The sequence below is a fragment of the Schistocerca gregaria genome, chromosome 4 (assembly GCF_023897955.1).
Source record: "Schistocerca gregaria isolate iqSchGreg1 chromosome 4, iqSchGreg1.2, whole genome shotgun sequence".
Classification (NCBI taxonomy): Eukaryota; Metazoa; Arthropoda; class Insecta; order Orthoptera; family Acrididae; genus Schistocerca; species Schistocerca gregaria.
Window position 1 is genome coordinate 420284000 of NC_064923.1, and position 22809 is coordinate 420306808.

A 22809-nucleotide genomic window follows, 5' to 3' on the forward strand; every position below is an offset into this window, starting at 1 on the left:
TTATATAGCTAACAGAAAATCAGGTATTTTAAATAAGGTAATTATGTCTATTGCTAATTACAAATTTATTTTTGACAAGACTTGTATTAATGAATAAATACATTACCCTGAACTATCGGTGTCCCTTCGGGCAGTGGGGCACTTTCTACTAAGACAGCACTTTTAGCCTTTTCTGGAATATCCTCAGTAGGGCCAACACTTCCTCTCACTATAGTACATATGTCCTTTTCTTCAACATCATCTCCTTTTTCACATATTTCTTTGACCTCAGTACTTCCTGACATTTTTAGACCCTTGTTAGTAGTAGAAAAAATATTTATGGTTACAACTGTGACAATGTTTTACAAAACAGCTCTGTAAAAGCTGCCATAAGTGAAATTTCATTACAATCTACCGGTAGCTTCCACAATTTTAAACTATCAATGAGTAATGCAGACTAAAGTAACTGTGACAGATGCACCTGTTAACTGCATTGAAACTATGCCAACTGATTAAATTGATAATAGCTTGAATGCCCACTATAGTAAAGTATACAGCATATCCTCAAGGAATTGGTTTTCAAGTTATGAAATCAAACCTGCCGTATGAACTATAATGAAACAACGAGAATATCTATACTATGATGATATTTTCTCTAATGTTAACTTGAGAAAATGGAGGCTTTGTGGACATAGGGGTGAAGATAGGGTTTGAGGTGGGGGGAAGGAATGGCACATCATCTGATCCTGTATAATGATAAGTTTTCCCCCATCTGTGGTATTTTTCATTTGCATTCTACATGTTCATCTATTGCCTCATTAATAGTTTCCTTTTTATGCAGTTAACATGAAAATATGACATAATACCATCATCTGAATCACAGTTGTACATTGGGTTGCGTGGAGTTATCAGCACGAAAGCAGTCATGGAAATTACAGGGAGACTGGAAAGGGCCACAGTTAATCACGTGGGACGAGTGTAATGCGAAAAATTTGGGTATCATGTTTTGAATCATGAAATCTTAAAACACATTTTAGCACAGGGCCTACTTATTGAAATTTTTCTGCTGTGTGTAAACATCTCCAAGGGCTAGATTCAAATCTTGTTTCCCTATGTGTACACACAGATGCAAAACTGTTGCTAAATTCGGATATATATTAATTACTTATACCGCAACGCAACTACTACTAATGCCCTGTTTGTACTTGCGCTATCAATCCCAATACACAATCATTTTCTGGAAATTTGCGCTTTAGACGTGGAAGATTTCCTACCTATATGGCAACTTTAGCACAGGACTTCAATTTCATTTATTAATGCTGTAGAAGACAAGCATCTTATTTCGTTGTTTACAAATCGCCGGTCTTTCCCACTGATTTTCAAATTCACATAATATCTTTGGTTAGGCTGAGACAACGCCAGTGATCAAGAGAATCGAGCAAAGGAGTTACTTGACAGCTCACTGCAAAAACTCTGTGAGCTCCCGTTTTCAGCTGTTTTCTTGCTTCGACCAACAATAGAATCAGGCCTCAGCGCCGAAAGCTTATACTATTCCTTTGCACTTTAATTAACTTGTTTAATTTAGGTGGTTTATAGTAATGATGTTTCTTAACTATTGTAGGCTAATTGTGAACCCGAGATATTCATGAAGGTACTAGGGAAAACTCGGTAAAATAACGATGCAGCAGGAGGAACCTTATGACTCGCATCTTATAGTTACCATCCATGTACGTCTAATCTTTTTGGACGAATACTGAACGAAAGGATCTAAGATTTGCCTGATAACATTCAAATTTCTTCTCTCCAGATTTTAGCCATTGTTGTTACAGGCGCAGCTGTTTATTTCGAGTACTATCACACTGAGACTGCACATTTCTATGTTGCAAGATTTTTCGCTTATACTGGATATGCAGAAGCACAGAGCGTTTTAGCACAGAAATATTTGACTGGTAAACAAATTTCACATTACTTATTTGAGAAATATTAAACCTTTTAGCTTATAATGAACAAATACTTCCTCTAAAACAGGACTCGGCGTTCGTAGAAATGTTACGTTAGCGATACATTGGCTGAAAGAAGCTGTTGCACAAGAGCATGCTCATGCAGCTTACAATTTAGCTATTGTGCATATGGATGGGTACCCAACTGGCCTTCGGCATGGGTGAGTACTGGCGCTAAATTTATGATTTGAGGGAATTTTTCTTTAATAAACTTTTTCCATTATTTTTCAAGGGTAAGTTTGTAGTTACAGTTTTATGAAGTGTAACTCATCTGGGCAGCACATGTGCATTTATTATTTTTCTTTATTTATTTCTCCCTTGACCATTTGGCACACGTATATAAATAATATATACATATATTAAACAAATACAACCCAGGATCAGATCAGGCGAGGATGGGGCAGGAAGTTGGCATGGCCTTTTCAACGGGACAACTTCAGCGACTTGGTGAAACCATGGACAACCCAAATAAAGAAGGCTGGTTGGATGCTTGAACCCTACTTCTCCTGAATGCGAGTCCAGTGCATTAACACAGCCTTAGCCACATCACTCGCTATATGATTTCGAAGGAAAACCACATGTACCTTGTCTATAAGTAGCTTAAATTATTCACAAGGCATATAATCAGTGTAATCACAAGTGGTTTGGATTCCATATTAAACTGTGTCCCCTTATGCCAGTAGTATTGCTAGGATAGCTTAGGGACACACAAGTTGCCAAACAGTATCCAATGGAAAGGCTTTCCCCAGGCCATTGAGCCACACAAAATTATTATTGTATTGAAACATGAAACTTTGTATTATTACACTTCTGAAAAATATAAGCAAACGAATACATAGCAGTACACTTCTGAAAATATTACTTCCCAGCACCTGATAACATTATATGCATCATAAGTATATCTGGAACTGATTTCTTTCAGTGAGATGATGTATTAAAATACATCTGAAACAGAGAAAACAGGACACCATCAGCAGAAACATTATTTATGAAGAGACTCACAGGTATAGATAGCACATCTGTGAACAGATTAGAATGTACTAAACAATAAACGATAGCCTAGTATTTCTGTAAGCTAACAGAATCACGTACATCATAGAAACATTTCTCAACAAGAAATGTTTTTAACTCTGCTCTGAAGGCTGTTTCCTTCTCCATTCTCTTTATGTTTCTTTGTAGTATATTATAACTTATATTGTCAATGTGGCTCATATATGTTTGTATGGAAGTCGTTCCTTCTCACTTTACATCGAGGGAGCCACATGGAAGGAGTTTGGATGTTATAACTACGGTTATTGCTAGTAAATTGCAGTTCTCGAAATTGAGCTCTTGTCATCAACATTGTGTATGTACAGGGAGGTTAGTTTAAGCATACGCAGCTTTTTAAGTAGAGGTTTGCAGTATGCCCTTGTAATGTTATATGTCAAGATTTGAATAGCCCTTTTGTGTACCCCTAATGTAAAGTTTTCATTTAATTGACTATAAGTTTCACCCCAAGAAACTATTTCTTAAGCTACAAGGGATTAGAATTAACCAAACAAAGCCACTGCAGCACATTCTGAGGAGCATACTTTTGAAACGATTCTCAGACCAAAACCTGCCTAACTGAGTTTCTGGGAGAGTTTTGTTACGTGGCTTTTTGCTATTTAAGACTCGATCAATATACATTGAAGATTTTGTGCACCACACACTTTTTCCTAGTTGAATGTAACTTATTTTGTTCACATTAAGAGTCAGCCTGTTGGTATTGACCCATGAATTCATGGACTTAAGAATATGATCACTTGTTGTAGACAGAGATTACTTATCATTGCACTCTATTACACAAGTTTCATCATAAACAACATGATCTTAGCTGCAATTTCTGCGATTTGTATGTCATGTATACAAATAAGAAAAAGAAGGGGGCTAACACACTACACTGTGATACACTTATTTCGAATTTCTTTGCGTCAGTTAATTACCTGATTTTATGATTACAATGAGCTAACGCAAGTTGTACAACCTGTGACCTATTTTGCTGGTATGACTGAAACTACATATTTTCTATCATTTTATCCCCACTATTTCTGCCTTTTCTAAAAGTATTTCTTGACTAAGAATATCGAAAGTTTCAGAAAGCTGTAAATTAACTCTTCCAATACTATTGTTATTTTCTAGGCCTCTAATTATTTCATCTGTGTGATCCATTACTGCCTTTTCTCTATGTCTACCCATTTGAACGCCCTGTTGATTATTGTTCAGTAGTTCACAGTCATTTAAGCACTTCGTAGGTTTTTTTGTTTCATTAATCTCTCAAACACTCCTGAGAGGTTTGATATGGATCAATAGCTTTCAGCTTTATGCCTATTATCATTCTAGAACAAAAGTATAGCTTTAGAAATTTTGAATCTATATGGGAACACTCAGTACGCCCAGCTAGCCACGTGGTCTGATGCACTGCTTCCCAAGTGGGAAAGCTTGCCGGTCCCCAGCGCGAATCAGCCTGGCGAATTTGTGTTGAGGTCCGGTGTGCCGGCCAGCCAGTGGATGGTTTTTAAGGCGATTTTCCATCTGCCTCGGCGAATGCAGGCTGGTTCCCCATATTCCGCCTATGTTCGCGATCCCTGCGCAAACACTGTCTCCACGTTTGTATACACCATCATTACTCTACCACGCAAACATTTGGGGCTACAGTCGTCTGGTATGAGACGTTCCCAGGGTCCGCTGGGGGCCGAACCGCACAGTAACCCTGGGTTCAGTGTGGGATGTCAGTCGGATGGATGGACTGCTGTGGCCTGTTGTGGGGTTGTCGACCACTGAGGGCTATGGTGGAATGAAGGCTCTCTGTCGTTTCTAGGACACCAGTTCAATACACAATGGAAACACTCTCTCACTGAATGATAAATGATAAGTTAGCAGTGTCAGCCTAGAGCTTTGCATAAACTTTTAGACAACATAGTTGTATGGAGATAACAGAGATTGGCTTACTTATAACCAATTATTCAAAATAACACTCACAATCGCATTATTTATTTTGCCACCAACCGGTTTCAACCCACAATGGGGTCATCTTCAAGGTAATTTAAACCATTTGGTCAATCGCTGGAGTCGTCCCCCTGCCTGTGCACAGGGTGATGACTCCAGCGAGTGACAAAATGGTGTAAATTGCACTGAAGATGACCTCATTGTGGATTGAAACCAGTTGGCGGGAAAAAAATAATGCGATTGTGACTGTTATTTTGAATAATTGGTTCGAGCTTTGCAGTTTGTAAAACTGTACAGATTATAAGTGACACTGGTACTTCAACTGCACCTGCTGATATTTTATTTCTGAGGTTTTTTCTCACCTTTATTTCTTTGATTTCACTAATTGGAAGCATACTCATGCCATATGCACATGTACAATACTTACGCTTACACTGGTTTGTGAAATTTCGAAGTAATCATTTACATAATTTAGCAGGTCTTTACATAAATTAGCAAGTCTTGTTGTCATCAGCATTCGTAAGTGTGAGTTCATGACTGTTCCCTGTTTTGGTTTACACAATTCCTTATACAGATTTTGACTTATTGCCTGCAGTCTTATTATGTTTTTCCTGTGCAGGTACCCATTGATATACACTCCTGGAAATTGAAATAAGAATACCGTGAATTCATTGTCCCAGGAAGGGGAAACTTTATTGACACATTCCTGGGGTCATATACATCACATTATCACACTGACAGAACCACAGGCACATAGACACAGGCAACAGAGCATGCACAATGTCGGCACTAGTACAGTGTATATCCACCTTTCGCAGCAATGCAGGCTCCTATTCTCCCATGGAGACGATCATAGAGATGCTGGATGTAGTCCTGTGAAACGGCTTGCCATGCCATTTCCACCTGGCGCCTCAGTTGGACCAGCGTTCGAGCTGGACATGCAGACTGCGTGAGACGACGCTTCATCCAGTCCCAAACATGCTCAATGGGGGACAGATCTTGCTGGCCAGAGTAGTTGACTTACACCTTCTAGAGCACGTTGGGTGGCACGGGATACATGCGGACGTGCATTGTCCTGTTGGAACAGCAAGTTCCCTTGCCGGTCTAGGAATGGTAGAACGATGGGTTAGATGACGGTTTGGATGTACCGTGCACTATTCAGTGTCCCCTCGACGATCACCAGATGTGTACGGCCAGTGTAGGAGATCGCTCCCCACACCATGATTGCCGGGTGTTGGCCCTGTGTGCCTCGGTCGTATGCAGTCCTGATTGTGGCGCTCACCTGCACGGCGCCAAACACGCATACGACCATCATTGGCACCAAGGCAGAAGCGACTCTCACCGCTGAAGACGACACGTCTCCATTCGTCCCTCCATTCACGCCTGTCGCGACACCACTGGAGGCGGGCTGCACGATGTTGGGGCGTGAGCGGAAGACGGCCTAATGGTGTGCGGGACCGTAGCCCAGCTTCATGGAGACGGTTGCGAATGGTCCTCGCCGGTACCCCAGGAGCAACAGTGTCCCTAATTTGCTGGGAAGTGGCGGTGCGGTCCCCTACGGCACTGCGTAGGATCCTACGGTCTTGGCGTGCATCCGTGCGTCGCTGCGGTCCGGTCCCAAGTCGACGGGCACGTGCACCTTCCGCCGACCACTAGCGACAACATCGATGTACTGTGGAGACCTCACGCCCCACGTGTTGAGCAATTCGGCGGTACGTCCACCCGGCCTCCCGCATGCCCACTATACGCCCTCGCTCAAAGTCCGTCAACTGCACATACGGTTCACGTCCACGCTGTCGCGGCATGCTACCAGTGTTAAAGACTGCGATGGAGCTCCGTATGCCACGGCAAACTGGCTGACACTGACGGCGGCGGTGCACAAATGCTGCGCAGCTAGCGCCATTCGACGGCCAACACCTCGGTTCCTGGTGTGTCCGCTGTGCAGTGCGTGTGATAATTGCTTGTACAGCCCTCTCGCAGTGTCCGGAGCAAGTATGGTGGGTCTGACACACTGGTGTCAATGTGTTCTTTTTTCCATTTCCAGGAGTGTATTTTCTCATAAGTCTATACATATTCTACAGAATGGATCTCTGTAGATCTTTTCATTTCAGAACTGAGCCTTCTTAGAGTACTACAGAAAATCTTAGTGTACGTGTTTGACTTACTGGTCACACATGAATGGACTATGGTCAATTCCTTCAAAAAACACATTTCAAAATGAGTCGTAAATACTGAATAGAGAGAATTATAATCGTTGTTAGAGCATGATAGTGAAAGAACTTCTAATCAGGAGTCATTATTTAGACTATTTCTAAACTTACACAATTTTATGCAGAGAAATGTCTTTTATAAAAAAGATGTTGAGGAAGAGATTTCTGAGAACATACGTTTGGAGTGCAGCATTATATGGTAATGAGTCATGTACTGTGGGAAAACCAGAAAAGAAGAGCATCTAAGCGTATGAGGTGTGGTGCTATAGAAGGATGCTGAAAATTAGGTGGACTGATTTGGTAAGGAATGAGGAGATTCGTGCAGATTGGGTGAAGAAAGTAACATGTGACAAACATTGACAAGAAGAAGGGTTAGGATGGAGGGGCACATGTTAAGATGTCAGGGACAGGCTTCCATGGTACTAGAGGGACCTGTAGAGGGTAAAAACTGTAGGGGAAGACAGAGGTTGGAACACATCCCTTTCTTTAACAAGAGTAACTGGAATTGTGAGGATGGTGGGACTATGATCAGATATCCCTAAATCAGTATTAATAATTTCTATCTCTGCAGTATACAAGTTGAAAATACGTTTTCTTTAAAATGCTCCACTCATTGAAGCAGGACCGTACATTAAGAAACACCTCTTTTGATCAATATTCAGTCAAAAGGTTTACACTGAAGTCCCCACAAACAATTATAATGACTATTTCAGTAAACATATTGTCTCGCAAGAATGTTAACTTATTAACGAAAGTATCTGTATCCCTACTAGGTGATCTACATTATTATTTTACCCAGATCCCCATGCAACTGAATCACAGCAGCTTCAAAATACTTTTCGATTCTCATTGCTTCTGTCTCACACTTCCTTTTATATCGAACAAAGGATTTGATAAAAATGCAAACTGCTCCACTTTTGATATCCTTTCTATCGACCTACCTGGCTGAACCAGCCCTAGATCAACGATATATCTGAACTGGGGCAAAAACTTGATAGTGAGCCCCCCCCCCCCCCCCCACCTTCCACTCAAGCACTTGAGATAGAATACCAAAAATTTTAAAAATGGATTTTTCGAAAAATGTTCATTTTGTAGTGCACATCTTTCTGAGGAGGTTGATATATAGAACATTAATGTTAGAGGAAATGTAAGGCATGTTTGGTCTTAAATGTGCCAAAGTGCATGTTCTATAGCACTTCACTGTGTTTCACTTCATGGAATTCAAATGGGTATATTTAGTATGGAAGCCATCAAACACATACTCAGGACAGTGGAAATTAAAACGTCCTGTGGTGCTTCTCCTGCTCCCAGTCAGCCAGTTTGACATCCCAACTCCCTTAAAAAAAGCTCACAATTTATGCCACACGGGCTTATTTGTGACTATGAGATTAAGAATTCTTCCAAAAAATTTGCACTCTTTATTGTCTATTAGCTAATAACTTTCTCTTTTGTGTGACATAAAATTAAAAGTAGGAAACATAAAACCAGTAAAGACAGGAGACATGCAAGATAGTAACAATTCTTCAGTCCTTAGGTCCCAGCATTTTTTCCTCTCTAATCTTGCTACTGCTTTTACACGGAGTGCTTTCCTTTCTGTGAAAGAATCTATTACCTCAACAAAGTTTGTCAAAAGTTTTGCTACATTTCTTCAGTCCTTAGGTCCCAGCATTTTTTTCTCTCTAATCCTGTTACTGCTTTTACACGGAGTGCTTTCCATTCTGCAAAATAATCTATTACCTTATCAAAGTTTGTCAAACGTTTTGCTACATGAAAAATCAAAACGTCATTGTCTAATACTAAAAAAGTTGTTATTACGAACAGTAACCAAAGACTGGTGTGGTTTCTCGATTTGATTAGATCTATTTTGTCACTGTCTGCTACATAAAATGAAATCAACTCTTCAAATATTGTAGCAGTTACAACACACGCCAAATAAACGAGGGACCGCTACAGTCACAGGTTCGAATCTTGCCTCGGGCATGGATGTGTGTGATGTCCTTAGGTTAGTTAGGTTTAATGAGTTCTAAGTTCTAGACGACTGATGACCTCAGAAGTTAACTCACATAGTGCTCAGAGCCATTTGAACCAAATAAACGAGACTGTTTTCACACAAATGGTCATTTTTATCTACCTCAGTTACATAAATAACATGACAGAATATAATTCACAAAGTACCAATATCAAACGCCTATTAGGCCTACTACAAGAAGAACTTTCATATTAGGAAATAGTTTCACATTTCATTCATACACTCCAGTTTCACAAGCACGAGATCGAAAAGGTATATAAATTTGGAATCGCATATTTGTCCATATAATTTGTGTGATTCCGCATTTCTTCTCCTTCATCATTCTAACAAACCGTAACTAACTTCACCATAACTATTCCTGTCATTGTCAAAATTTATTCTCCAGTTAACTTCACTAACCCTGCCAGAATCATTGGATCAGTTATCCTTCATTTATTCTCTGGTTAGGCATTATTGCGAGTTCGTACAACGCGTTTTCCGCGCTATTCCGAGAATAGCAGCTGCTAACAAGGGACTGTACAACTGGCCTTTAGTAGTCATGCATTCAGGCAAAAATTGTCTGTCAAAATTTCATTTCTTAGATACACCAAGAGGATAACATGTAATCTTTCTTACCTGTTAGCCTTTTATTTCTACTGTGGTTGTCCAAATGTATTTACATCTTCATGTTTGGCTTAGCTTGTTCAGCTCTGTCCCCTTTTGTCTGTGGGGAAAGCTTGTTTTTTCTTGATGCGGCAAGGATTCCCCTGGCAGAGACATCACATACACTTTGCACACTTTCAAAAATCAACTTATAATTCGTTCAGAAATCATTTTAGAATGTGTTCAAAAATTTTCAAACACCAACAGGGATCCATTTCAAAACCATATGAACAACCGTTAGAACAACTTAGGCTGGATGCTAGGTGCTTTGTGAAACAAGATTGCTTTATGAAACTTCCTGGAAAATTAAAACTGTGTGCCGGAGACTCGAACTCGGTCTGGCACACAGTTTTAATCTGCCAGGAAGTTTCATATCAGCGCACATTCTGCTGCAGAGTGAAAAATCTCATTCTGGAAGATTGCTTTATTCAAGAACATGAATACGGGCCCCCCTGAAGTTGCCAAGTTGCCACCCTGGGCAGGTATCCCGGTTTGCCATCCCCCCCCCCCCCCAAAGGATCTGGGCCTGAGCTGAACTAAAATGATTAATCTTAACAATACCTAATTCAAAATGCCTGCACCAGCACTCTATAATAGAAAACGAGTCAATTTAATCATCGGTAATTGCACCTTCAACTTCAAAAAAATGGTTCAAATGGCTCTGAGCACTATGGGACTTAACATCTGAGATCACCAGTCCCCTTGAATGTAGAGCTACTTAAACCTAACTAACCTAAGGACATCAAACACATCCATGCCCGATGCAGGATTCGAACCTGCGACCGTAGCGGTCGCATGGTTCCAGACTGAAGTGCCTAGAACAACTCGGCCACACCGACCGGCCAAGTTCAAAATCTGTATTTGTCAAACTCTTGATAAGCTATAGCTATAGCTTAAAATATGAAAATCTCTAGCACATAGACTGGTAACAGTTATAAATACACTCCTGGAAATTGAAATAAGAATACTGTGAATTCATTGTCCCAGGAAGGGGAAACTTTATTGACACATTCCTGGGGTCAGATACATCACATAATCACACTGACAGAACCACAGGCACATAGACACAGGCAACAGAGCATGCACAATGTCGGCACTAGTACAGTGTATATCCACCTTTCGCAGCAATGCAGGCTGCTATTCTCCCATGGAGACGATCGTAGAGATGCTGGATGTAGTCCTGTGGAACGGTTTGCCATGCCATTTCCACCTGGCGCCTCAGTTGGACCAGCGTTCGTGCTGGACGTGCAGACCGCGTGAGACGACGCTTCATCCAGTCCCAAACATGCTCAATGAGGGACAGATCCGCAGATCTTGCTGACCAGGGTAGTTGACTTACACCTTCAAGAGCACGTTGGGTGGCACGGGATACATGCGGACGTGCATTGTCCTGTTGGAACAGCAAGTTCCCTTGCCGGTCTAGGAATGGTAGAACGATGGGTTCGATGACGGTTTGGATCTACCGTGCACTATTCAGTGTCCCCTCGACGATTACCAGATGTGTACGGCCAGTGTAGGAGATCGCTCCCCCACACCATGATGCCGGGTGTTGGCCCTGTGTGCCTCGGTCGTATGCAGTCCTGATTGTGGCGCTCACCTGCACGGCGCCAAACACGCATACGACCATCATTGGCACCAAGCAGAAGCGACTCTCACCGCTGAAGACGACACGTCTCCATTCGTCCCTCCATTCACGCCTGTCGCGACACCACTGGAGGCGGGCTGCACGATGTTGGGGCGTGAGCGGAAGACGGCCTAACAGTGTGCGGGACCGTAGCCCAGCTTCATGGAGACGGTTGCGAATGGTCCTCGCCGATACCCCAGGAGCAACAGTGTCCCTAATTTGCTGGGAAGTGGCGGTGCGGTCCCCTACAGCGCTGCGTAGGATCCTACGGTCTTGGCGTGCATCCGTGCGTCGCTGCGGTCCGGTCCCAGGTCGACGGGCACGTGCACCTTCCGCCGACCACTGGCGACAACATCGATGTACTGTGGAGACCTCACGCCCCACGTGTTGAGCAATTCGGCGGTACGTCCACCCGGCCTCCCACATGCCCACTATACGCCCTCGCTCAAAGTCCGTCAACTGCACATACGGTTCACGTCCACGCTGTCGCGGCATGCTACCAGTGTTAAAGACTGCGATGGAGCTCCGTATGCCACGGCAAACTGGCTGACACTGACGGTGGCGGTGCACAAATGCTGCACAGCTAGCGCCATTCGACGGCCAGCACCTCGGTTCCTGGTGTGTCCGCTGTGCCGTGCGTGTGATCATTGCTTGTACAGCCCTCTCGCAGTGTCCGGAGCAAGTATGGTGGGTCTGACACACCGGTGTCAATGTGTTCTTTTTTCCATTTCCAGGAGTTTAGATTCTGTTGTGTCGTATCTGTAATGCACACTGCAACTGCTACTTGTGAGGATGGAACTTCTGCTGCCAGCGAAATGTCTTATTCTTCTATTGTTGGTGTCAGGTGTTCTGCTACCATCGTAGGGCCTTCTGCTAACAGTGTAGGATCCATTGCTTCCAGTGTACGGCCTCTGTTGGAGATAACCTGGCTTGTGCTAGAGGTGAAATGGCCTCTTCTCTAGGTGCACAGGCGTCTTCTGTAGATGACCTGGATTCTGCTGCAGTTGGTCTAACTTCTGATATACATGGCATGACCTTTGCTGTACTGGGTGCCATGACTTCAATTGTACATGACTTGACATTAGTGTCTAGTGACTGGGGATTTCACAGACGAATTGCTTCAATAATCGCATCAATATATGATTTAATGAACTTCAGATTTCAGTTGTCGTTGCTTCTATGTCATTATTGTTCCTGTAGAGACAATCCCTGGTTAAGTGGCCTCTTACAGAACTGTCTGCACAAAGAATTGTTCCATATGCAAAAATCACTGCAGAACTTTTGAAGGCTTTTGTTTTTGGACTTTATTCCAAGACTAAGACATGAATTTTTCATGATATTATCTCTGTGAGGTATACTAACAATGAAGAAATTCACTTCAAATGTTTCTTGCAAAGCTTCCCTAAGAACATTCCTACACATTTTCTGTCATTCCTATAAACATCGTTTGCAGCCCCAATTGTCACACAGCCACTACCATACTTTAATATCTTGCCATATCCTTTCAGTACTCCCTTGAGAGGAGTGCTGGATTTGGTGACACTTTAGACACTAAAATTCGATTCCCTGATTTTTCTAATTACTGCTACTTCACTTACATGAATGTCAGATAGTACAATATTATGTAATATGGCTGTTGTGCTGATTATCGTTTGATGCCTGTGTGTAGGAGCACAATATATTATTTGTGCTTCTCATGTTTTTATAACTTTGCCGCTTGCGACTGGCACATGAGCTTTTATTTGTTTGCATACGTTTTTGTCGTTGTTAATAAAAACGTTCTGTTTTTTTTATTTGAAGTACCTTTTTTGCCCAAATAATAAAACTTATTCACTCTAAACTGTAATAACCTGCTTACAGTGTGTCGAACAGGTTATGGGCACGGTAAAACGTTTTTATTAACTGTGATAGCGTTTTATTTCCTTGGTGTCAATAAGTTCTTTGAAGACAGATCAGTTACATCGAAGATTATCTCTTTGAAAGTGAAAAGGTAAAAGATGAATCCAACAAAGATTTTCAGTATCCGGAATTTTGATGGAGGTAATTTTCAGTTTTAAAAATATCAAATTGAAATTATCTTTCATGCTGAAAAATCGCTGGACTTTGCTGACAGAAGTAAAGCAAGGCCAGTTGACAGGGCAGATGTACAGAACATGTGGGTTGAGCTTAATGCAAAAATGGTGCTTTTTAATTTTAATAGTATTGAATTTGACAAGCTTGCAAGTTCTACAGCAAATTGTACACGTAACCATCTAAAGATAATTCATGAATAGCGATCTGCAATCGTTCCAGTGCGAAAGCACTGCAACATCTATGTCTGAAGAGGCCACATACAGAATCACAGCTTGGTTCTTATTTCAGCTAGGAACATGATGGTTTAGCCTGGACCAGCCACCATTTATGTGGCGATCTGTCTTACTGTGGCCATGTTATAGTACAATATACACTCCTGGAAATGGAAAAAAGAACACATTGACACCGGTGTGTCAGACCCACCATACTTGCTCCGGACACTGCGAGAGGGCTGTACAAGCAATGATCACACGCATGGCACAGCGGACACACCAGGAACCGCGGTGTTGGCCGTCGAATGGCGCTAGCTGTGCAGCATTTGTGCACCGCCGCCGTCAGTGTCAGCCAGTTTGCCGTGGCATACGGAGCTCCATCGCAGTCTTTAACACTGGTAGCATGCCGCGACAGCGTGGACGTGAACCGTATGTGCAGTTGACGGACTTTGAGCGAGGGCGTATAGTGGGCATGCGGGAGGCCGGGTGGACGTACCGCCGAATTGCTCAACACGTGGGGCGTGAGGTCTCCACAGTACATCGATGTTGTCGCCAGTGGTCGGCGGAAGGTGCACGTGCCCGTCGACGTGGGACCGGACCGCAGCGACGCACGGATGCACGCCAAGACCGTAGGATCCTACGCAGTGCCGTAGGGGACCGCACCGCCACTTCCCAGCAAATTAGGGACACTGTTGCTCCTGGGGTACCGGCGAGGACCATTCGCAACCGTCTCCATGAAGCTGGGCTACGGTCCCGCACACTGTTAGGCCGTCTTCCGCTCACGTCCCAACATCGTGCAGCCCGCCTCCAGTGGTGTCGCGACAGGCGTGAATGGAGGGACGAATGGAGACGTGTCGTCTTCAGCGATGAGAGTTGCTTCTGCCTTGGTGCCAATGATGGTCGTATGCGTGTTTGGCGCCGTGCAGGTGAGCGCCACAATCAGGACAGCATACGACCGAGGCACACAGGGCCAACACCCGGCATCATGGTGTGGGGAGCGATCTCCTACACTGGCCGTACACCTCTGGTGATCATCGAAGGGACACCGAATAGTGCACGGTACATCCAAACCGTCATCGAACCCATCGTTCTACCATTCCTAGACAGGCAAGGGAACTTGCTGTTCCAACAGGACAATGCACGTCCGCATGTATCCCGTGCCACCCAACGTGCTCTAGAAGGTGTAAGTCAACTACCCTGGCCAGCAAGATCTCCGGATCTGTCCTCCATTGAGCATGTTTGGGACTGGATGAAGCGTCGTCTCACGCGGTCTGCACGTCCAGCACGAACGCTGGTCCAACTGAGGCGCCAGGTGGAAATGGCATGGCAAGCCGTTCCACAGGACTACATCCAGCATCTCTACGATCGTCTCCATGGGAGAATAGCAGCCTGCATTGCTGCGAAAGGTGGATATACACTGTACTAGTGCCGACATTGTGCATGCTCTGTTGCCTGTGTCTATGTGCCTGTGGTTCTGTCAGTGTGATAATGTGATGTATCTGACCCCAGGAATGTGTCAATAAAGTTTCCCCTTCCTGGGACAATGAATTCACAGTGTTCTTATTTCAATTTCCAGGAGTGTAGTTAGCAAGATTTGTATGATGAACTGGAGCTGGCACCCAGGCAAATTGTGAGAATCTATTAATTCCTTTTGTGAAAGATTTTAATTGAGCTGAAATTAATGCTCAGCTAAAGGTAACATTTGTGCGTGCACACTTAAGATTTTAAATGCAAAAATGCCAGAAACATGTTTTTCTTGGAGGTTTCTGAAGTGCATCACTTCTGTACTTTAAACTTATACAAATTGTTTCAAACTTTGCATGAAGGTAGATCAATACATAAAATAAAAACGGAATTTTTAATTCTGTAGTCTTTATCCATTGACGAGATACGTTGACTTAAAGCTGAGCTAGTTGTGGTATATATAATTCGTTCTTACATAAATTGAATGCACAGAAAATGTTTGAAGTGAATCATACAAATAAAAAAATGAATTTTTACGATAAAATTTTAAACTATGTTTCAAAAATCTAGCTTCATTTGGATTTTACATGCAAAAAACACGTTTTTTGTGAGCTTATTACCACTCCATGTCTATGTTTCAAACTTATGTGAATAGGTTCAAATTTTGTAAGAAGGTATAAAAATACATGCAATTAATGGTTGCCGTGGTGTTTAGTGAAAGCTTTATTCGTTGGCATGATATAAGCAAGATGATTCGAAAGACAATAAAAAAAACCTATACTGAATCAGTCATCGCCTGAGTCAACAAAAATCTACATTGGTTGCCAAGCTATGTTGGTCAAATATCAAAATTATGCTCAAGTAAAGGTTGAGAAACAGAATGAAAACTGCTCCTATCATAGCATAAAAAGGCGAATATGCCCTGGGCAGAGTTATGATCTAAAGAAAGGGAACTGCTGTTTCAACTTATTTAGCGGCTTCATTCAAAGACATTTCAATCAAAACATTTTGACACATTTACACTTTCTTACTTCCCCAGCTGTGAGGTGTTGGTGCACCTGCATTTTGCACCTGCAATTTGCAAAGTCTCTGATTAAGTGCAAAAAATCCAGAAAATTACCAGCCATTGTAAATAATATGTAGTATCATGTGGCTGAAGGGCATACAGGTAAAAGCTAAAAAGGTTTTCTGGGGGGGATAAACTTTCTGAAGGTGGATTTGTTTCTGTGAGAATGTTAAAACAGTTTGTGGGTTTGTGAGTAGGGGTTTATTATTTCCTAAAGTGGTCATTTCTTCTCCAAATATACTCCCTGTAACATGTATGGCGATGGGTGTAAGAACAAACAAGACACAAATTTATGAGCTTCTAAAGCTGGGATGCATCTACACTAGTGGAGGTGCATATATAATAGGAACTATCCCAAAGTGGGAAAGTATGCATCCCAAACATAAAGGACATGTTACACCATACTGCACAACTTGACAGATGCCATGCTGGATGACATGATGGCATGTGTCACGTTATATAACATGACATCATGTATCATGTTATTTTACTTGAAATGATACATTATATTACATGACATAGACATTAATACAAACAAATAAGAAAGCTTGAACATGTCACTATGTTTTGATAGGAGCATTTTTCAATCTGGCAAATACAGTTACATCAAACACGCTCTTCGGCATATTGTTCTTATGACATTGGTATAATGTGTTGCTAGTTCATAACGTAAAACAGCATGTGTACTAGTAGAAAGTTTCGAGACGGTGTCAGGTGTAGAAACAGCAATAGTTAGTTCTGAGAGAAGTAGTTATTTATGGAAGTTAAAGTGGGTAAAGTACAATAACTATGTAGCAAAATGTATTAAACTATGTCCAGTTGAAATGTGACTGTCTTATGACATTGGTATAATGAGTTGCTACTTCATAACGTAAAACAGCATGTGTACTAGTAGAAAGTTTCGAGACGGTGTCAGGTGTAGAAACAGCAATAGTTAGTTCTGAGAGAAGTAGTTATTTATGGAAGTTAAAGTTGGTAAAGTATAATAACTATGTAGCAAAAGGTATTAAACTATGTCCAGTTGAAATGTGACTGTCATTTGATATGCAAGCTACAGCATTACTTAAATATCACTTCAGTATTGAAGAATGCATAAAAAAGTCACCACAGCGGGATTTGGAATTTGCCAAGATGTATATCAGAAATTCTGAAGGATATTTTCATAATATCATCAAACAAGAAATGAATTATCAGTATGGATAGGGTGTATCCGTTAGGTGAAATTGTTTTCCTCATTCCAAATTTGTAAATGGTTTTCCTTATTCCAAATTTGTAAGAGTCCGATGATAAACAAGGAACATTAAAAAGCCTTCATACCTTCGAAAATGGAGGCGAAAGGAACAACCAATATCATATCAGTGGTGACAAACGAATTTCTTGTTCTGTTCCATTTCAAAATCAACGAAATGTGGACACTGAAAACAGACATAATGTAAACAATAAAAAGCTACAAAATTTGAATGAAGCAAAAATTAGTCATAACCTAAAAAGGGGAGGAAGATGCATGAAATATGCATATTATATGACAACCACTGAAAAGGCCTAGCTGAAATTGTGACAAACATGCAAACACAATTTTAAATAACATGCATAACTAAATTTGGAGCTCCTCTCCCAGAGGTATTGAAAAGTTCAAAAAATTTATTGAACAATAGCTGTACCTGTGTGACAATTGATAGAGGAAACGATAACGATGTAGAAAAGAAAGCCACCAACCAAGAAAAAATTCCTCACACAAATAATTTTGTAGCTGACATACCTCATAGTAAAACAAAATATATGGCTCGTTTGTAAACCAGGAAATAAATGTAAAAATCGAAAAGTACAAAAAATATGTAACAGTTTCAAGCACATCAAATTTATTGAAGCTGACAGTTCATTTATGGAACTCTTCACAAGACACAGACTGCACAGGAGAGAGAACTGTGTAGTCAGATCTTACATGCTATTGCCAGTATCAAAACAGAGAAACATGTAAATATCCCATTGAAAGAAAAATCAACACCTGGAATATCTAAACTGGCATCTTGTACAGCATATTCCAAGAAAGGTACCAGTTGCAGGAGAATTATTGGAAATCCGTTTGACAACACATTAAATACAAAATCATGTCCCAGTGACACAACACAGGGCACTCAACACATCAGACAGTCAGAATTATTGGAATCTCCAACAGCAGCCATAAGAGTAATGAAACTAAGAAGGAAGAAAATTTCCTTACTCCAGGAGGACTTTTAATATCTTTCACTGCAGAGGAGGGGGTTACAGCAGGAGATTGGAAGCCCAAACCACCGATATGTATCCTCAGTGAAATTACCCTGATACATCATAATTCTGAAAATGGTGCAAATTTAGACATGTCTATATCCCTAGAAATTTTCTAGCAGATAATGAAAGGACACAAAATAGAAAATTAGTAAGGAATCTAAATGATATTGAAGATGGAAAGTAACCTGAAATATTATGTTTCACAAAAAACTATGTCACTATTGGAATACTTATGTTGTACGTTAACAAATTCAGTTTAGCACATAATTATCGTAGATTTACCATGGAGAAAGGTAGAATAGTGATTTATACTAGAAATGAACCATGGACCTTGCCATTGGTGGGGAGGCTTGTGTGCCTCAGTGATACAGATAGCCGTACTGTAGGTGCAACCACAACAGAGGGGTATTTGTTGAGAGGCCAGACAAACGTGTGGTTCCTGAAGAGGGGCAGCAGCCTTTTCAGTAGTTGCAAGGGCAACACTCTGGATGATTGACTGATCTGACCTTGTAACACTAACCAAAACGGCCTTGCTGTGCTGGTACTGCGAATGGTTGAAAGCAAGGGGAAACTATGGCCGTAATTTTTCTCGAGGCCATGCAGCTTTACTGTATGGTTAAATGATGATGGCGTCGTCTTGGGCATAATATTCCTGAGGTAAAATAGTCCCCCATTCGGATTTCCGGGAGGGAACTACTCAAGAGGATGTCGTTATCAGCAGAAAGAAAACTGGCGTTCTATGGATCGGAGCGTGGAATGTCAGAACCCATAATCGGACAGGTAGGTTAGAAAATTTAAAAAGGGAAATGGGTAGGTTAAAGTTAGATATAGTGGGATTAGTGAAGTTCGGTGGAAGGAGGAACAAGACTTCTGGTCAGGTGAATACAGGGTTATAAATACAAAATCAAATAGAGGTAATGCAGGAGTAGGTTTAATAATGAATAGGAAAATAGGAATGCGGCTAAGCTACTACACACAGCATAGTGAACGCATTATTTTGGCCAAGACAGATACGAATTCCATACCTACTACAGTGATACAAGTTTATATGCCAACTAGCTCTGCAGATGACGAAAAAATTGAAGAAATATATGATGAAATAAAAGAAATTATTCAGATTGTGAAGGGAGACGAAAATTTAATAGTCATGGGTGACTGGAATTCGTCAGTAGAAAAAGGGAGAGAAGGAAACGCAGTAGGTGAATATGGATTGGGGCTAAGAAATGAAAGAGGAATCCGCATTGTAGAATTTTGCACAGAGCACAACTTAATCATAGCTAATACTTGGTTCAAGAATCATGAGGGAAGGTTGTATACATGGAAGAAGCCTGGAGATACTAAAAGGTATCATATAGATTATATAATGGTAAGACAGAGATTTAGGAACCAGGTTTTAAATTGTAAGACATTTCCAGGGGCAGATGTGGATTCTGACCACAATCTATTGGTTATGACCTGTAAATTAAAATTGAAGAAACTGCAAAAAGGTGGGAATTTAAGAGATGGGACCTGGATAAACTGACTAAACCAGAGGTTTTACAGAGTTTCAGGGAGAGCATAAGGGAACAATTGACAGGAATGGCGGAAAGAAATACAGTAGAAGAAGAATGGGTAGCTTTGATGGGTGAAATAGTGAAGGCAGCAGAGGAGCAAATACGTAAAAAGACAAAGGGGTAGTAGAAATCCTTGGGTGACAGAAGAAAACTGAATTTAATTGATGAAAGAACAAAATATAAAAATGCAGTAAATGAAGCAGGCAAAAAGGAATACAAACGTCTCAAAAATGAGATCGACAGGAAGTGCAAAATGGCTAAGCAGGCATGGCTAGAGGACAAATGTAAGGATGTAGAAACTTATCTCACTAGAGGTAAGATAGATACTGCCTACAGGAAAATTAAAGAGACCTTTGGAGAAAAGAGAACCACTTATATGAATATCAAAAGCTCAGATGGAAACCCATTTCTAAGCAAAGAAGGGAAAGCAGAAAGGTGGAAGGAGTATATAGAGGGTCTATACAAGGGCGATGTACTTGAGGACAATATTATGGAAATGAAAGGGGATGTAGATGAAGATGAAATGGGAGATATAATACTGCGTGAAGAGTTTGATAGAATACTGGAAGACCTGAGTCGAAACAAGGCCCTGGGAGTAGACAAGATTCCATTAGAACTACTGACAGCCTTGGGAGAGCCAGTCCTGACGAAACTCTACCATCTGGTGAGCAAGATGTATGAAACAGGCGAAATAACCCTCAGACTTGAAGAAGAATATAATAATTCCAATTCCAAAAAAAGCAGGTGTTGACAAATGTGAAACGTACCGAACTATTAGTTTAATAAGTCACAGCTGCTAAATACTAACGCGGATTCTTTACAGACGAATGGGAAAACTAGTAGAAGCTGACCTCGGGGAAGATCAGTTTGGATTTCGTAGAAATGTTGGAATACATGAGGCAATACTGACCCAACGACTTGCCATAGAAGCTACACTCCTGGAAATGGACACATTGACACCGGTGTGTCAGACCCACCAAACTTGCTCCGGACACTGCGAGAGGGCTGTACAAGCAATGATCACATGCACGACACAGCGGACACACCAGGAACCACGGTGTTGGCCGTCGAATGGCGCTAGCTGCGTAGCATTTGTGCACCGTCGCCGTCAGTGTCAGCCAGTTTGCCGTGGCATACGGAGCTCCATCGCAGTCTTTAACACTGGTAGCATGCCGCGACAGCGTGGACTTGAACCGTATGTGCAGTTGACGGACTTTGAGCGAGGGCGTATAGTGGGCATGCGGGAGGCCGGGTGGACGTACCGCCGAATTGCTCAACACGTGGGGCGTGAGGTCTCCACAGTACATCGATGTTGTCGCCAGTGGTCTGCGGAAGGTGCACGTGCCCGTCGACCTGGGACCGGACCGCAGCGACGCACGGATGCACGCCAAGACCGTAGGATCCTACGCAGCGCTGTAGGGGACCGCACCGCCACTTCCCAGCAAATTAGGGACACTGTTGCTCCTGGGGTATCGGCGAGGACCATTCGCAACCGTCTCCATGAAGCTGGGCTACGGTCCCGCACACCGTTAGGCCGTCTTCCGCTCACGCCCCAACATCGTGCAGCCCGCCTCCAGTGGTGTCGCGACTGGCGTGAATGGAGGGACGAATGGAGACGTGTCGTCTTCAGCGAAGAGAGTCGCTTCTGCCTTGGTGTCAATGATGGTCGTATGCGTGTTTGGCGCCGTGCAGGTGAGCGCCACAATCAGGACTGCATACGACCGAGGCACACAGGGCCAACACCCGGCATCATGGTGTGGGGAGCGATCTCCTACACTGGCCGTACACATCTGGTGATCGTCGAGGGGACACTGAATAGTGCACGGTACATCCAAACCGTCATCGAACCCATCGTTCTACCATTCCTAGACCGGCAAGGGAACTTGCTGTTCTAACAGGACAATGCACGTCCGCATGTATCCCGTGCCACCCAACGTGCTCTAGAAGGTGTAAGTCAACTACCCTGGCCAGCAAGATCTGTCCCCCATTGAGCATGTTTGGGACAGGATGAAGCGTCGTCTCACGCGGTCTGCATGTCCAGCACGAACGCTGGTCCAACTGAGGCGCCAGGTGGAAATGGCATTGCAAGCCGTTCCACAGGATTACATCCAGCATCTCTACGATCGTCTTCATGGGAGAATAGCAGCCTGCATTGCTGCGAAAGGTGGATATACACTGTACTAGTGCCGACATTGTGCATGCTCTGTTGCCTGTGGTTCTGTCAGAGTGATAATGTGATGTATCTGACCCCAGGAATGTATCAATAAAGTTTCCCCTTCCTGGGACAATGAATTCACGGTGTTCTTATTTCAATTTCCAGGAGTGTAGATTAAGAAAAGGCAAACCTACGTTTCTAGCATTTGTAGATTTGGAGAAAGCTGTTGACTGGAATACTCTCTTTCAAATTCCGAAAGTGGCAGGGGTCAAATACAGGGAGCGAAACGCTATTTACAATTTGTACAGAAACCAGATGGCAGTTATAAGAGTCGAGGGACATGAAGAGAAGCAGTGGTTGGGAAGGGAGTGAGACAGGGTTGTAGTCTCTCCCCAATGTTATTCAATCTGTATATTGAGCAACCAGTGAAGGAAACAAAAGAAAAATTTCAAGTAGGTATTAAAATCCATGGAGAAGAAATAAAAACTTTGAGGTTCGCCGATGATATTGTAATTCTGTCGGAGACAGCAAAGGACTTGGAAGAGCAGTTGAATGGAATGGATAGTG

General features: G+C 42.3%; 2 protein-coding genes across 2 annotated transcripts in view; one reads left to right on the forward strand and one right to left on the reverse strand.

Moving 5' to 3' along the window:
• Positions 1-1397, reverse strand: part of LOC126267339 (probable deoxyhypusine synthase) — a 57851-nt gene extending 56454 nt beyond the window's left edge. The window contains exons 1-2 of the mRNA XM_049972453.1: positions 1254-1397; positions 107-293 (exon numbers count right to left, since the gene is read on the reverse strand). Coding sequence (XP_049828410.1) covers positions 107-284 — 178 coding nt within the window. The 5' untranslated portion in view covers positions 285-293; positions 1254-1397. The remainder of the gene's footprint in view (positions 1-106; positions 294-1253) is intronic.
• Positions 1398-1658: 261 nt separating this feature from the next.
• The window catches only part of LOC126267758 (sel1-repeat-containing protein YbeT-like), a 259839-nt gene continuing 238688 nt past the window's right edge, over positions 1659-22809 (forward strand). Inside the window, exons 1-3 of the mRNA XM_049973062.1 lie at positions 1659-1706; positions 1787-1928; positions 2008-2140. Coding sequence (XP_049829019.1) covers positions 1659-1706; positions 1787-1928; positions 2008-2140 — 323 coding nt within the window. The remainder of the gene's footprint in view (positions 1707-1786; positions 1929-2007; positions 2141-22809) is intronic.